The sequence below is a fragment of the Lepidochelys olivacea genome (assembly GCF_965140295.1).
Source record: "Lepidochelys olivacea isolate rLepOli2 genome assembly, chromosome: 1".
NCBI lineage: Eukaryota > Metazoa > Chordata > Testudines > Cheloniidae > Lepidochelys > Lepidochelys olivacea.
The window spans coordinates 116,313,333-116,326,704 of record NC_140411.1 but is presented as its reverse complement, the minus strand read 5'-3'; the positions used below and the strand labels follow the sequence as shown (position 1 = coordinate 116,326,704).

The following is a 13,372-nucleotide window of genomic DNA, read 5'->3' as shown; positions in this document are numbered from 1 at the left end:
AGGTTTTTTTTTTTTTTTTTTTTTCCTTTTTAAAAGGACAGGCTTCCGACCTGCTCATGCCCCACATGAACCATTTCACACTGATGGAGGGGAAGCTGGCCTAAAAGCAATAAACTAAACCCCTTACCCCAGTTTTAGATGGGGAAGAGTTCTCTTTGTAATAGTCAAGCTCTTGCTTTCAGCTATGCTCAATGGCACCTGTGTGAGTGAAACATAACCAGGAAGGTTTGGGTGTTTCATCATTAGGATCATTATCAATCACAGACATACTTTATGCTGGTATCACCCGAGTATTGGCCAATTTCCAGGGTTTATTGGAATTCCATGCGGGGGTGAGGGGAGGAAGGCTGGGTCATGAAAGGTTGAAGGGTTTGTAGTCATTAATGGTGCACCCACCCTAGAACCAGTATCTGTTTTCCAGCAGCACGATTGTTTTTAAAACAGTTATCCAGCAAAGTTCTCTAGTGAAATCAAGGCTTAAGAATCAAGGCCAGGTGGCAACACTTGTGCTGGCTATTTGAGTGGCTCTGTGTAGTGTGGCCAGTTAGCCTCAAGGTAATGTAGGGAGAAAAGACGTTGTAATGCCAGCTTGGAAGGCCTTTCTTAAGAAAGGGCGATGAGTCGGTGTGTGTAGAAGGAGGTATTCAGGAAAGAGTACACATCACTGAGTGACACAATGGTATTACCATACTATCTGTGTTATTCCCGGCCTCTTAATGCAGCCCAGGTATTTAATAGCTTTTTTGGACAGCGACTGTATATTAAGCAAATTTCACTGCTGCCTACAATAAATCCCAGATCTCCCCTACCTTTACGAAAGAGCATATATAACTAATTCTGAACCACAGTGAACAAGTAGCTTAATTAATTAGTCCAATATGTATTAACTTAGTTTTGTCTATGGCAAAGTCAGGGTGGAATTTCAAAAGCTTTAAATCTGTTCTCACTGAAGTCAATGATAAAACTCCCATTAACTTAAGTGGGAGCAGAGGTAGGCCAACCTGAGTGGGTTCTCAAAATCCCACTGTTAGTATACTACCGCTTTGTCCAACTACCTAATTTTTATTGGGTTCTTCTGCTACTCCTCTCAAGCCTCCCTTGTGACTAGATTAAGCCTGATGAGTGCAGTAACATTTGCATATCTTTAAGAGGATCTTAAAAACCTCAAACCTTAAATATTTTTTATTTCATTTTGTATTGATCATCATCCACATCATAAAAGCAAATTTCTCTTTTAACAACAGGATAAGTGGAGGGCTAATTCATTATGTACCACACATTCCAAGGTATACAACAGGCATATGAGGGACTATTGCCTTAGTCAGAGCTGTTATACAAATTAGGTTAATTTTTATTACAATGCTTTGTCACGTATTTCAAAGCATAGATTTTAAGGCCAGGGACCTGTGATCATCTAGTCTAACCTCCTGCACAACACAGGTCATAGAACTTCCCCTGTACACATTTATTGAGTGTCCATGTAAGACTCAAGGCACTTTATAACCTTTACAATAATTGCCCTTGGAATACTTTCCTCCACTTCCCCCAATTCTTTAAGATGCTCTAATAACTGCAGAATATCTTCTTTTATAAAGGCAAGACAATCATCAAAAAAACAACAGGTTTATACACATGACACTATTAATCTAGCTTTACATACCACAGGTTCCCAACCAAGCAATAACTTGGCTTTCTTGATGTCAGGCCTTCTTTTCTGGGGGTCATCTTGAGCTTCTGAGAGAAACTGGATTTCACTGCCACTACCTGTTGAATGAAATATTGCATTTTATTATCCTTTCTTTGCTATGCTTTCAACTTACACATTTCCCCAGGGGTGGCATGATGTCCCTCTCAAGCCTATTTAGATTATTCCCAATTCTGCCCATCCTCCAAAACGCCTTACACTGACATGACTGTCCTTCCAGCAAAGGTAGGATGAACCATCCAGGACTGGTACCGCAAAGTGACTCAAACACTTCCTCCTCCCCAGTACTATCCTTTCCTTATTGTCTGTGGAGCGAAGAACCATGTGTGAGTCTTGTACTCAGATCCCTTCATGGTAGAACATTAAGAACTTACAACACAAGCCCAAAACATTCTGCATTATTGTATATAAATGTTTATTTGAGTTTAAAAATTTGTGGCCAGAGCAAAACAGAGCTAGTTAGTTAGTGAGCAGCAAATGGAGAGAGAACTTATTTTGTCTACCAGGTAGTCTAGTGGCACCATAGTGTTCTACCACAGAAGCAAGCTATGTCCAAGACTGGAGCGTTAAGGGGCTGAGCAAAATCTCAGAGGATTAAGAACATAAGAACGACCATACTGGATCAGACGAAAGGTCCATCTAGCCCAGTATCCTGTCTTCCGACAGTGGCCAATGGCAGGTGCTCCAGAGGGAATGAACAGAACAGGTGATCATCAAGTGATCCATCCCATTGCCCATTCCCAGCTTCTGGCAAACAAGAGGCTAGGGACACCATCCCTGACCATCCTGGCTAATAGCCATTGATGAACCTATCCTCCATGAATTTATCAGTTCTTTTTTGATCCCTGTTATAGTCTTGGCCTTCACAACATCTTCTGGCAAGGAGTTTCACAGGTTGACTGTGCATTGTGTGAAAAAATACTTTTTTTGATTGTTTTAAACCTGCTGCCTAATCATTTCATTTGGTGACCCTGAGTTCTTGTGTTATGAGAAGGAGTAAATAACACTTCCTTATTTACTTTCTCCACACCAGTCATGATTTTATAGACTTTCAATAGATTCAATAGACTTTTATAGATTTCAATCATATCCCTCCTTAGTCATCTCTTTTCCAAGCTGAAAAGTCCCAGTTTTATTAATCTCTCCGTTTCATAACCCTAATAATTTTTGTTGCCCTTTTCTGAACCTTTTTCAATTCCAATATATCTTTTTTTGAGATGCAGCGACCACATCTGCATGCAGTATTTAAGATGTGGGTGTACCATGGATTTAGAGGCAATATGATATTTTCCGTCTTATTATCTATCCCTTTCTTAATGATTCCCAACATTCTGTTCGCTCTTTTGACTGCCGCTGCACACTGAGTAGATCTTTTCAGAGAACTATCCACAATGACTCCAAGATCTATTTCTTGAGTGGTAACAGCTAATTTAGACCCCATCATTTTATATGTATAGTTGGGATTATATTTTCCAATGTGCATTACTTTGCATTTATCAACATTGAATTTCATCTGCCATTTTGTTGTCCAGTCATTCAGTTCTGAAAGATCCTCTTGTACCTCTTTGCAGTCTGCCTGGGACTTAACTATCCTGAGTAGTTTTGTATTATCTGCAAATTTTGCCACCTTGCTGTTTACCCCTTTTTCCAGATCATTTATTAATATATTGAATAGGACTGGGCCCAGTACAGACCACTGGGGGACACCACTATTTACCTCTCTCCATTCTGAAAACTGACCATTTATTCCTACCCTTTGTTTCCTATCTTTTAACCAGTTACCAATCCATGAGAGGACCTTCCCTCTTATCCCATGACAGCTTATGAGCCTTTGAGGAGGGACCTTGTCAAAGGCTTTCTGAAAATCTAAATACACTGGATCCCCCTGGTCCACATGCTTGTTGACCCCCTTACAGAATTCTAGGAGATTGGTGAGGCATGATTTCCCTTTACAAAAACCATGTTGACTCTTCCAACAAATCTGTGTGTCTGACAATTTTGTTCTTTAGTATAGTTTCAACCAGTTTGCCCGGTACTGAAATCAGGCTTACCAGCCTGTAATTGCAGGGTTACCTCTGGAGCCCTTTTTAAAAATTGGCATCACATTAGCTATCCTCCAGTCATTTGGTACAGAAGCGGATTTAAATGATAGGTTACCGACTACACTTAGTAGTCCTGCAATTTCACATTTGAGTTCTTTCAGAACTCTTGGGTGAATTCCATCTGGTCCTGGTGACTTATTACTGTTTAGTTTATCAATTTGTTCCAAAACTTCCTCTAATGACACCTCAGTCTGGGACAGTTCCTCAGATTTGTCACCTAAAAAGAATGGCTCAGGTTTGGGAATCACCCTCACATCCTCAACCGTGAAGACTGATGCAAAGAATTCATTTAGTTTCTCTGCAATGGCCTTATCGTCCTTGAATTCTCCTTTAGCAACTGATCATCCAAGGTGGCCCCACTAGTTGTTTAGCAGGTTTCCGGCTTCTAATTTACTTAAACATTTTTTTTTGCTATTACTTTTTGAGTCTGGCTAGCTGTTCTTCATATTCTTTTTTGGCCTTCCTAATTATATTTTTATATTTCATCTGCCAGAGTTTACGCTCCTTTCTATTTTCCTCACTAAGATTTAACTTCCGCTTTTTAAAGAATGTCTTTTTGCCTCTCACTGCTTCTCTTACTTTGTTGTTTAACAATGGTAGCACTTTTTTGGTTCTCTTACTATGTTTTTTAATTTGGGATATACATTTAAGTTGAACCTCTATTATGGTGTCTTTAAAAAGTTTCCATGCAGCTTGTCAGGATTTTACTTTTGGTGCTGTATCTTTTAATTTCTGTTTAACTACTATCCTCATTTTTGTGTAGTTCCCCTTTCTGAAATTAAATGCTGAAGTGTTGGGCTGCTGTGGTGTTTTCCCCACCACAGGGATGTTAACTTTTATTATACTATGGTCACTATTACCAAGCGGTCCAGCTATATTCATCTCTTGGACCTGATCCTGTGCTCCATTTAGGAATAAATCAAGAATTCCCCCTCCTCTTGTTGGTTCCAGGACTAGCTGCTCCAAGAAACAGTCATTTAAGGTGTAAAGAAACTTTAACTCTGCATCCTGTCCTGAGGTGATATATACTCAGTCAATATGGGAGTAGTTGAAATCAACCATTATTATTGAGTTTTTTATCTTAATAGCCCCTCTAAGCTCCCTGAGCATTTCACAGTCATCCTGGTCAGGTGGTCGATAATATATTCCTACTGCTATATCCTTATTATTCGATCATGGAATTACTATCCATAGAGATTCTATGGTACAACTTGGTTCATTTAAGATTTTTACTTCATTCGATTCTACGCTTTCTTTCACATATAGTGCCACTCCACCTGTGCTGTCCTTCCGATATATTTTGCACCCTGGTATTACTGTGTCCCATTGATTAGCCTCATTCCACCAACTTTCTGTGATGCCTCTTATATCAATATCCTCATTTAATACGAGGCACTCTAGTTCACCCATCTTATTATTTAGACTTCTAGCATTGATATATAAGCACTTTAAAAACTTGTCACTTTTTAGCTTCTCCCATTACATGATGTAATTGAATAAGACTTTTTTTTCATTTGACTGTTTCTCATCAGATCCTATTTGTATTTTATCATCTTCCATACTCTCCTGCTTACTAGGACATAGAGAATCTCCATTAGTATATCCTCCTATAAGGGATGTCTTTGTCTGAACCACATGCTCCTCCGCACCTGTCAGCTTTCCCCCAGCCCTTAGTTTAAAAACTGCTCTACGACCTTTTTAATGTTAAGTGCCAGCAATCTGGTTTCATTTTGGTTTAGGTGGAGCCCACCCATCCTGTATAGGATCCCCCTTTCCCAAAAGGTTTCCCAGGTCCTAATAAATCTAAACCCCGCCTCCCTACACCATCATCTCATCCACACATTGAGACCCCGCAGTTCTGCCTAACTGGCCCTGCGCATAGAGGTCCCTTCCAACCCTGATATTCTTTGATTCTATGATTCTATGGAGCTGGAAGCATTTCAGAGAATGCTACCATGGAGGTCCTGGATCTTTTACCTAACAGCCTAAATTTGGGATTCAATAATGTTCTAAAGGCAGCACACTCAACAGCAGGAACACAGGGTGAGAGGTAGGGACTGCCAAGTATTCTCCAGCATCCCCTCCAGCCAAGTGAAAGGGAGACTTTGATGGGCGCTGGAATGAATCACTTCTAGCCTCCAGTGGCCAGGTCAGTATAGGGGGGAAAAAATGGTCATCACAGCATGAGGCTTTTGAGGGTGGTAGAGAGAGAAAAGCTCAGAGAGAAAATCTGAGGAGGATTCCTGGACAAATCTACCCAAACAGTATTTGTATTTTAGTTCAGGAGATGATATATATCATTCACATTCAGCTCAGTTTCTTAGTGATTGCATTTACAGCAGGAGTTGATGTGTGGGTCTTGTACTGAACTTTTAGCTAAAATAGTCAGAGCATCTCTCCTTTCTATTGCTGCCAGCATTAAGTGTCGTACACCTGAAAGGGATCATCTTACATTTTCTTTTCTTTCTTGAAAGAAGAAAACCCATGCATAGAGAAGTCTACCTGGGGTCAGACCAGAATGGAGAGCAATATTAAGAAACAGCTGGTAGTCCCTCTGAGAATGGGCATGAATTGCCCTTCCTATCTCTATTTCTTAGTGCTCTTTGTTAAGTTCGCTGTTGGGAGGAAAAGATATACATTCGCCTCTCCCTTGAAGAAAATGCAACATGTAATGAGGAAGAATAGAAAAGGCTCTTCATTCATCCACAACGAACCCATTAACTTGCATAAACTATATATAAGTAAACAGTACATGACAAACTGCCACATGAAAATAAATATTCATTCTTTTCTTCATATAGTATTTTATGTATAATTGAAAATCTGAACTAAATTCTAAATTTTTAATCTAATATTTAATTATAGAATCAGTAGACAATTAAATGTCCTTGGTACAACTGCTGTTTTGAATCTGTTTCTTTTCATTTCTATTAGCCTTATGTATTATACATACTTTAATGAAGTAATCATCATCTGATAATATAAGCCCTCTATGAATTTCACCCAAGATTTACTTGTCATACTTACCAACAAGTTTTTTAATTAACTGGGCAAATTCTAGGATACTGTGCTCTTCTGGGTTCCCCTAAGAAGGAAGTGGATACAGGTTACAAGAGAAATTACAAGGCAACTCTAAAAATGCGTATTTTGTGATTTGCCAAGAGTCACTATGAGGATAGTAACCAAATATGTGAATGAACTAAAATTCATAGATTACAAGGCCAGAAGGGTCTGACCTCCTGAATAAGAGGCCAGAAAACTGCCCCAATAAAATTCCTGCTTGAACGAGAGCATCTCTTTGAAGAGACATCCAGACTTGATTTAAAAATTGCGAGTGATGGAAAATGCACCACCAAATTTGGTAAATTGTTCCAATGGTTAATTATCCTCAAAGGGGCACTACATCTCAATTCTACTTTGAAAAGTGACCAGAACCATTTATAAACAAAAATTTTCTGGTCCCCCACATCTTTTAAAACAACATGGTATGTAATGTGTCTTCAAAGACACCCTAGAAAATGCATTTTGTTATGTGAGATTTTGAAAAGCATTCATTGGTGGCCTAACTCTGGCTCCCAATGAAGTCAATGGAAATTTTACCATTTCAATAGCAGCAGAGTTAAGCTAAGAGAGTGCTTTTGAAAACCCGGCTCCCAAGTTTAATCTATTTAGTCATCCAAAAAAGAAACTGCAGGTTTTCAAAGGCTTTCAGGTGTTTAATTGTGCATGTCCCCCTTTTTTCCATACGCTTAGCCTCATGAGATGCACATTTTGCTTTCCATGAGAATCCCAAGGAAAAATCATCACACTTTTTCAAGAGCTGACCTCAGCAGTATGCCATATGTTCCTAAATATTGTAATTTCAAGCTGTGACTAGATAAACCACGGATATGTTATAATTGCTTTGGAAATAGCCATCCATATTTAATCTCTATTACCGATGATACCTCAGTACAATTGCCATAAAAGGGGGGCATGGGCCACGTATCACAACAACAACAAAAAATGAAGCTTCTGGAGCAGAAACAGGTTAATAAATTACAATAGTGTGTCACCAATGGTTTCAGATCGCACTTTTGATGTATAGAAACGAGGGTGGTCTTCAACTGCATTTCTGAAGTGTCTTAAAATAATTTACTCCACCCCCCCCCTTTCTAATACAGTAGAACCCTATTTATTTGACTCTCCATTATCCAGCTCTCTGTGTTAACTGGACAACCAGCACACCCAGATCTAGAGGGAAGTGATCTCTCCTGTGGCCACTAGATGGTGCTGCAGCATTGGACTTTCCCATTCTCTGTTTTTTCTGGATTTTTGATTATCTAATCTGCCCCCAGTCCCAATTAGATCAGATAAACTGGTTCTGCTGCATTGCATATTGAGCAAAAAGTTTAAATCAATTAAAACTCAAAACGTATTGCAAAATTCTCTTATTCTTGAGACAGTGATCAGATCTAAGGTCTAGGAGCCCGGCAAGTACTATGCCAAATCTCTCATTTGTAAAGTGAGCATCGGGTTTTTTGTGCATGATGGAAAGTATTTTTGCTGCATTTAATTCTTGTAAAAGTTAACACCAATGATAAGTAAGAAAGCAAAAACTAGACTGTGAAGTAAATGTAGCAGAACAACAAAACTGTATGCTCACCAAGTTGACAGGACTACTGACGTTGCTGTTCATTAAGGCCACCAACCCATTCACAAGATCACTGCAAAAGGGAAAGCAGGGATTGAGTAGATATCCATTTCTCTTTAAACAGTCATACTTTATTCAAAGAGATCCATATTGCTAGAACCCCACTGAAGCAACATAATTCGATGATGAATGCAGAAATCAAATCCTGCAATTAAAATGGATTTTATGAATTTTGTACATTTCAAGTGGAAGTCCACATTTCATACCAATTGGTAATTTGCTGGCTGGTTAGCTCCATAGTTATTAATTTCAATAAATCAAAAACAGTGGAGGACTTGCTGTTCGTTTTAGAGGATAATTTGCTGTAGTGAGAGCATTTACATTGGGGAGGCACAAGCTGCAGTTCCTCCACAGTTATATGAAAAAACAACCAAGAAATATTAACTGATTACTGCTAAACAATTAATACTTTATTATTTCCTCTGGCCTCTAAGCCTTCCACTCATTTAAAATGAGGCAATTGCCAATTTTTCAGATGGATTGTAATAGATTGGCTCAAGATAGTGAAAAGAAGCAAGGACACTGCTGCTTACCAAGTTTTGTCCTTATTTTCAGAAGCTTTAAAAAGACTCTGTTAAAATAAGTTTACTTTGGAAAAAATGATATCTCGGTGTTACGCACTAAATCCTCCTTCTCGGTCCTAGGTCCGGAGTATCAATATGAACAAAAACATCAGCTCTTCTCTTTATTACATGTTCAAACTAGGTGTGCCAAATCAAAATGCTACAAATTTCTATACCATTTACTACTAATATTACTGCAGAAGGCAGGGGGAGAAGAGATTTTTTAAAGAAGTTTGTCAACCTCCCCCCCGCAAAAAAACCCAACCAAACGAAAAAACCCAACAACCCTGGCACTCTGGTTTATCTGGCGAGTAAGTCAGGAGATATGGACATGCTGTTCAATAAATATAGGTCACAACCTTGAATCTGATCTGCACAGACAGACTCCTGTGTCTGTACAAGTCGCAGCAATTTTGCATGGGTGTAAGGGTCTGGCCATCAGGACCAGAGTGTGGGACCTCTGATGTAAGCTCTCTGAAGCCAAGGAAGAGCCTACTACTTTCTTAAGTGCCATGCATTTTTATGGCACTATATAAATAATTATAATGTGGATTTGTGTCGATTAGACAGTAATGTTTCATCAACTGTAATAAACTGAATAAAAGCTCATTTTGAAGTGTATTGTTAACAGTAATTTTGAGGATTTTGGATAATTAACTCATACTGGAGTAAAGGTACAAAGTCCCTTCCACTCCATAGTAGGCTGCATTGCATCACAGCAATAACACAACTATGTGCTTTGCTATAAATGCATTGTAATACTACCACGGTCAGTCCCGACTGTCAATTGCAAACAATAAGTTATCATGCTGCACTATCTGTTAGGTAATTATGTACAGCAAACAGTGTTGTGCAACGTGCTCTCAACCATAAACTCGCATTGTTTATATTAAACCTGTATGTGAAATATATTTATCCTGTATCTCGTGCATGAAATGTTTTTAAAGTGATTTAAAAATGAATGACAGCAGTAAAGATTATTCAAGGGGGCTACTCCTACAGCCTTTACTCATGTGAATGCTCCAACTGAGGACAATAGGATTTTACATCTAAATGAGAGCTGTAGGATCAGGCCCTACGTTATTAGGGCTCTCGGCTTTAGAAGAGGTGGTCTGTATTTTTGGATTGTTGAGGCCATTTATATAGTGAAGCAGACTTCAAGATGTGTGCGAGGGAATGGGGGGATAAAAGGGGAATTGTCCTAGATATAAAAAATAGTATGATACAGATAAAATAAATAATACATGAAAACCAGACATGCTGTGCCCTTTAAAATTAGTAGTTTTAAATGACTGCTTAAGGTGTATTTTTAGTAAACTGAAGATTTGCCTTATTAGACACAATCCAGTTCTGATCACACTGGTTTTCAATACCAAAGAAGTCTAATCTTAACATGCAATGAGTAATTATAATACATGAAATAAAGCACTTTTGTCACTTTAAAATAAGGGAGGATTTTGTCTCAGCACTAAATGAGATAAAAAATAGTTCTCCTCTAATATTATGGGACAGCACTTTGAATTGTACAAGCCATGGGAAATGCTGATGGACAAGATTATAGCATGAATGTCATAATATAAATACACATTAAATCATTACTTGCCATGTCTGATATTACCCTAAACTGTTCAGAGGAAAGCATGAAGGTGTGAAGTCAAATTTTGGCAGGCAGCTTTAGAGAGAAGCTGCCAAGATAATAACCAACAGAATTCCTTCTATTACTAACACAGGCTATCAAAACCAAAGGCTTTCAAAAGTGTTAACTCTATTTGCATCCCTTATGCTTTATTTAGGGCACATCACTCCATTTGTGAAATTAAACTAGACTGGACGGTTTCAGTTAACTGGTTCTCAATGCTGTTTAGAACAAATATGCAGGAGAATTGTATTTTCTATTGAAATATGACATTTTAAAATTTGAAGGAAGGAAGGAAGGCATATTACTGTATTTCCAATAACTTTAAAATTCTAACTGTAAAACTGTATTTTAAAAATTATTTTCAAAGGTTAGGAGTAATTTTTAAGAGATTCTTTAAGTCTTGCAAAAAGGCAGTCTTAATATAGATCTGTTTGTTTGGACCGAAGGGGGATCAAGTCAGTGCATTGCAAATCAGGTTTACACAAAATAGCCAGACTTTTAGAGTCTACAGTTTTACAATAGTATCGTGTTTTTGATTTTAGATGCTTTCTATACTTTTTACAAAGAGGTGTTATTCTTGTAAAAAACAAAAACAACCATATTTCCCTGTTTACTTGCAACAAAGATGCTTCAGGAGTCTGTGCAATTAAACTGGGCACTAGGAAGTAAGAGTCACAACTAGATCAGAATTCAAAGTCTGATGTATAACTGTATGAGGACAGAGTAGGGATTAACCTGCCACAATCTGGAGGTTACTGGAAATTCCCTCAGCCATCAATCCTGATCAGACTTCTGCATGTGCTTAACTTGAAGCCCATGAGTAGTCTCATTGATTTCAGTGGGACTACTCAATGTTGAGCTTCAGGCCTTAGTCACTAAAATATTCAAGTGATGCCTGAAGGGGAAAAAAAAAAGTCACCACAAATTCCCAAGGGAATTCTAATCTGTGCTGCAAGAAAACCCTACCATAGTGTTATATGAACAGTTAATAAAGAGTTGCAAATTTCAAATGAAGATGAAATATGGTTAGACTCTATTCATGGTTACATGCAACTAAAAACATTTTCTTTTACTGAGTTCTGAAATACAATCAATGTCTGAAATGAGATTTAAATTGGAAACACAGACGACATGCCTGAGCTGAAGTTATGATTTTATTTCTGCTAGACACAAAATATAGAAATCAAAATTAAAAGCCCCTGAATCTTACTGCTCTGATATGAATGTTTCCTAATAAAGATGGTGAAGGACAAACTTAGATCTTGTCTACAAGGGAGATCTTAACCAGTGAAAACTCCTTAGTGTAGCCACAGCACACTGTGGCTTGCAAGGTGCTACTTCCACACTAAGCAACACACTGCACTAAATTTAATCTAAACTTGGGCTTTACCATAAAGCAGCTCCATGTTGTAGTTTCATCAGTGGCTAAAACCTCATTGTATAAGCCTATTTCTAGAAATCAAATTAAAAGCTACATAGCCCCCTATGAACACAAGGTGGCAGCAGTGCATTCAGATACAAAGACATGAAACTTGAGTTTTCATGTTTCAGAGTAACAGCCGTGTTAGTCTGTATTCGCAAAAAGAAAAGGAGTACTTGTGGCACCTTAGAGACTAACCAATTTATTTGAGCATGAGCTTTCGTGAGCTACAGCTCACTTCATCGGATGCAACGATGAAGTGAGCTGTAGCTCACGAAAGCTCATGCTCAAATAAATTGGTTAGTCTCTAAGGTGCCACAAGTACTCCTTTTCTTTTTGAGTTTTCATGAAGCAGAAAAATAACAGAACCACTTGCGTCCACTGATGGGGATAACCACAAATTTCTAGCTATGTCTGAATTTAAAGTTCTCACCTGGCTAGGGACTATTTATATATTCAACTTCTCTGTGAAAGTAGAATTTGTGTTCTAGAACACCACTTCTTTTTTGCTTTACATTTTACTGGCTTGATCCTGTCTGTAGAATGTCTCAGACTATCATAATATGATGACAGGTATCAGACTCCGTAGAAAAGTGCTAGAGAGAACAAGCAAGCTTTACCTGACATACTGGAATGCTCTCGTTTGAGTTCCAGGCCCATATACCTAAAAAACAATGAAAATCAAAGTTACAAGAACATGAAAACATATGGCATGTGTCAACATCACCATAAATAGGCTGTCAGGACCACCTGAGGCATGGATTTGGGACACAACATCAAGTTACAGACTGAGCTGGCTGCCAGACTGTGCGTCATGAGTGCCAGGCCAAATCCTAATCTTGGCAATTCTTCATACACTACTCTTCTAAGATTCAACCCCTTTTCACTGTCTACAGGTAGAACTCTCCTTATCTTTTGTCTTGAGGATTATAGCCTACTTCTCTCTGGTCTTCCCAGGACCCACCAGTGTTCCTCCTCTGTACTCCATAGAAAATGCAGCTGCTAATATCACCTTCCGGGCCTGGCCATGACACTCGGCTGCCTGACTCTCTACACTGACTGTGCGGTGAATATCTGAGACAGATCTACTATTTTTCATGCAACCGCTACCAAAACCAAAAAACCCCTCTCACATTAAGTGGAAATAACTAAGGCATTGCAATGGCTCCACCACAGTACAGATACCTTCAGTTTTTACACAAGTTGGCTGTGATGTTAAGGCAATAAATCAGCATACTTTTGAAAGTTCC

At 38.6% G+C, this 13,372-nt stretch overlaps 1 protein-coding gene across 3 annotated transcripts in view; it reads right to left on the bottom strand.

Moving 5' to 3' along the window:
- UXS1 (UDP-glucuronate decarboxylase 1) overlaps positions 1-13,372 on the bottom strand; it is a 244,680-nt gene that overhangs the window by 1,718 nt on the left and 229,590 nt on the right. For all 3 annotated transcript variants that reach the window (XM_084641852.1, XM_084641851.1, XM_084641850.1), the window contains 4 exons: positions 12,743-12,786; positions 8,453-8,513; positions 6,835-6,892; positions 1,661-1,764 (listed from right to left, as the gene is read on the bottom strand). In XM_084641852.1, the coding sequence (XP_084497978.1) occupies positions 1,661-1,764; positions 6,835-6,892; positions 8,453-8,513; positions 12,743-12,786 (267 nt within the window). The remainder of the gene's footprint in view (positions 1-1,660; positions 1,765-6,834; positions 6,893-8,452; positions 8,514-12,742; positions 12,787-13,372) is intronic.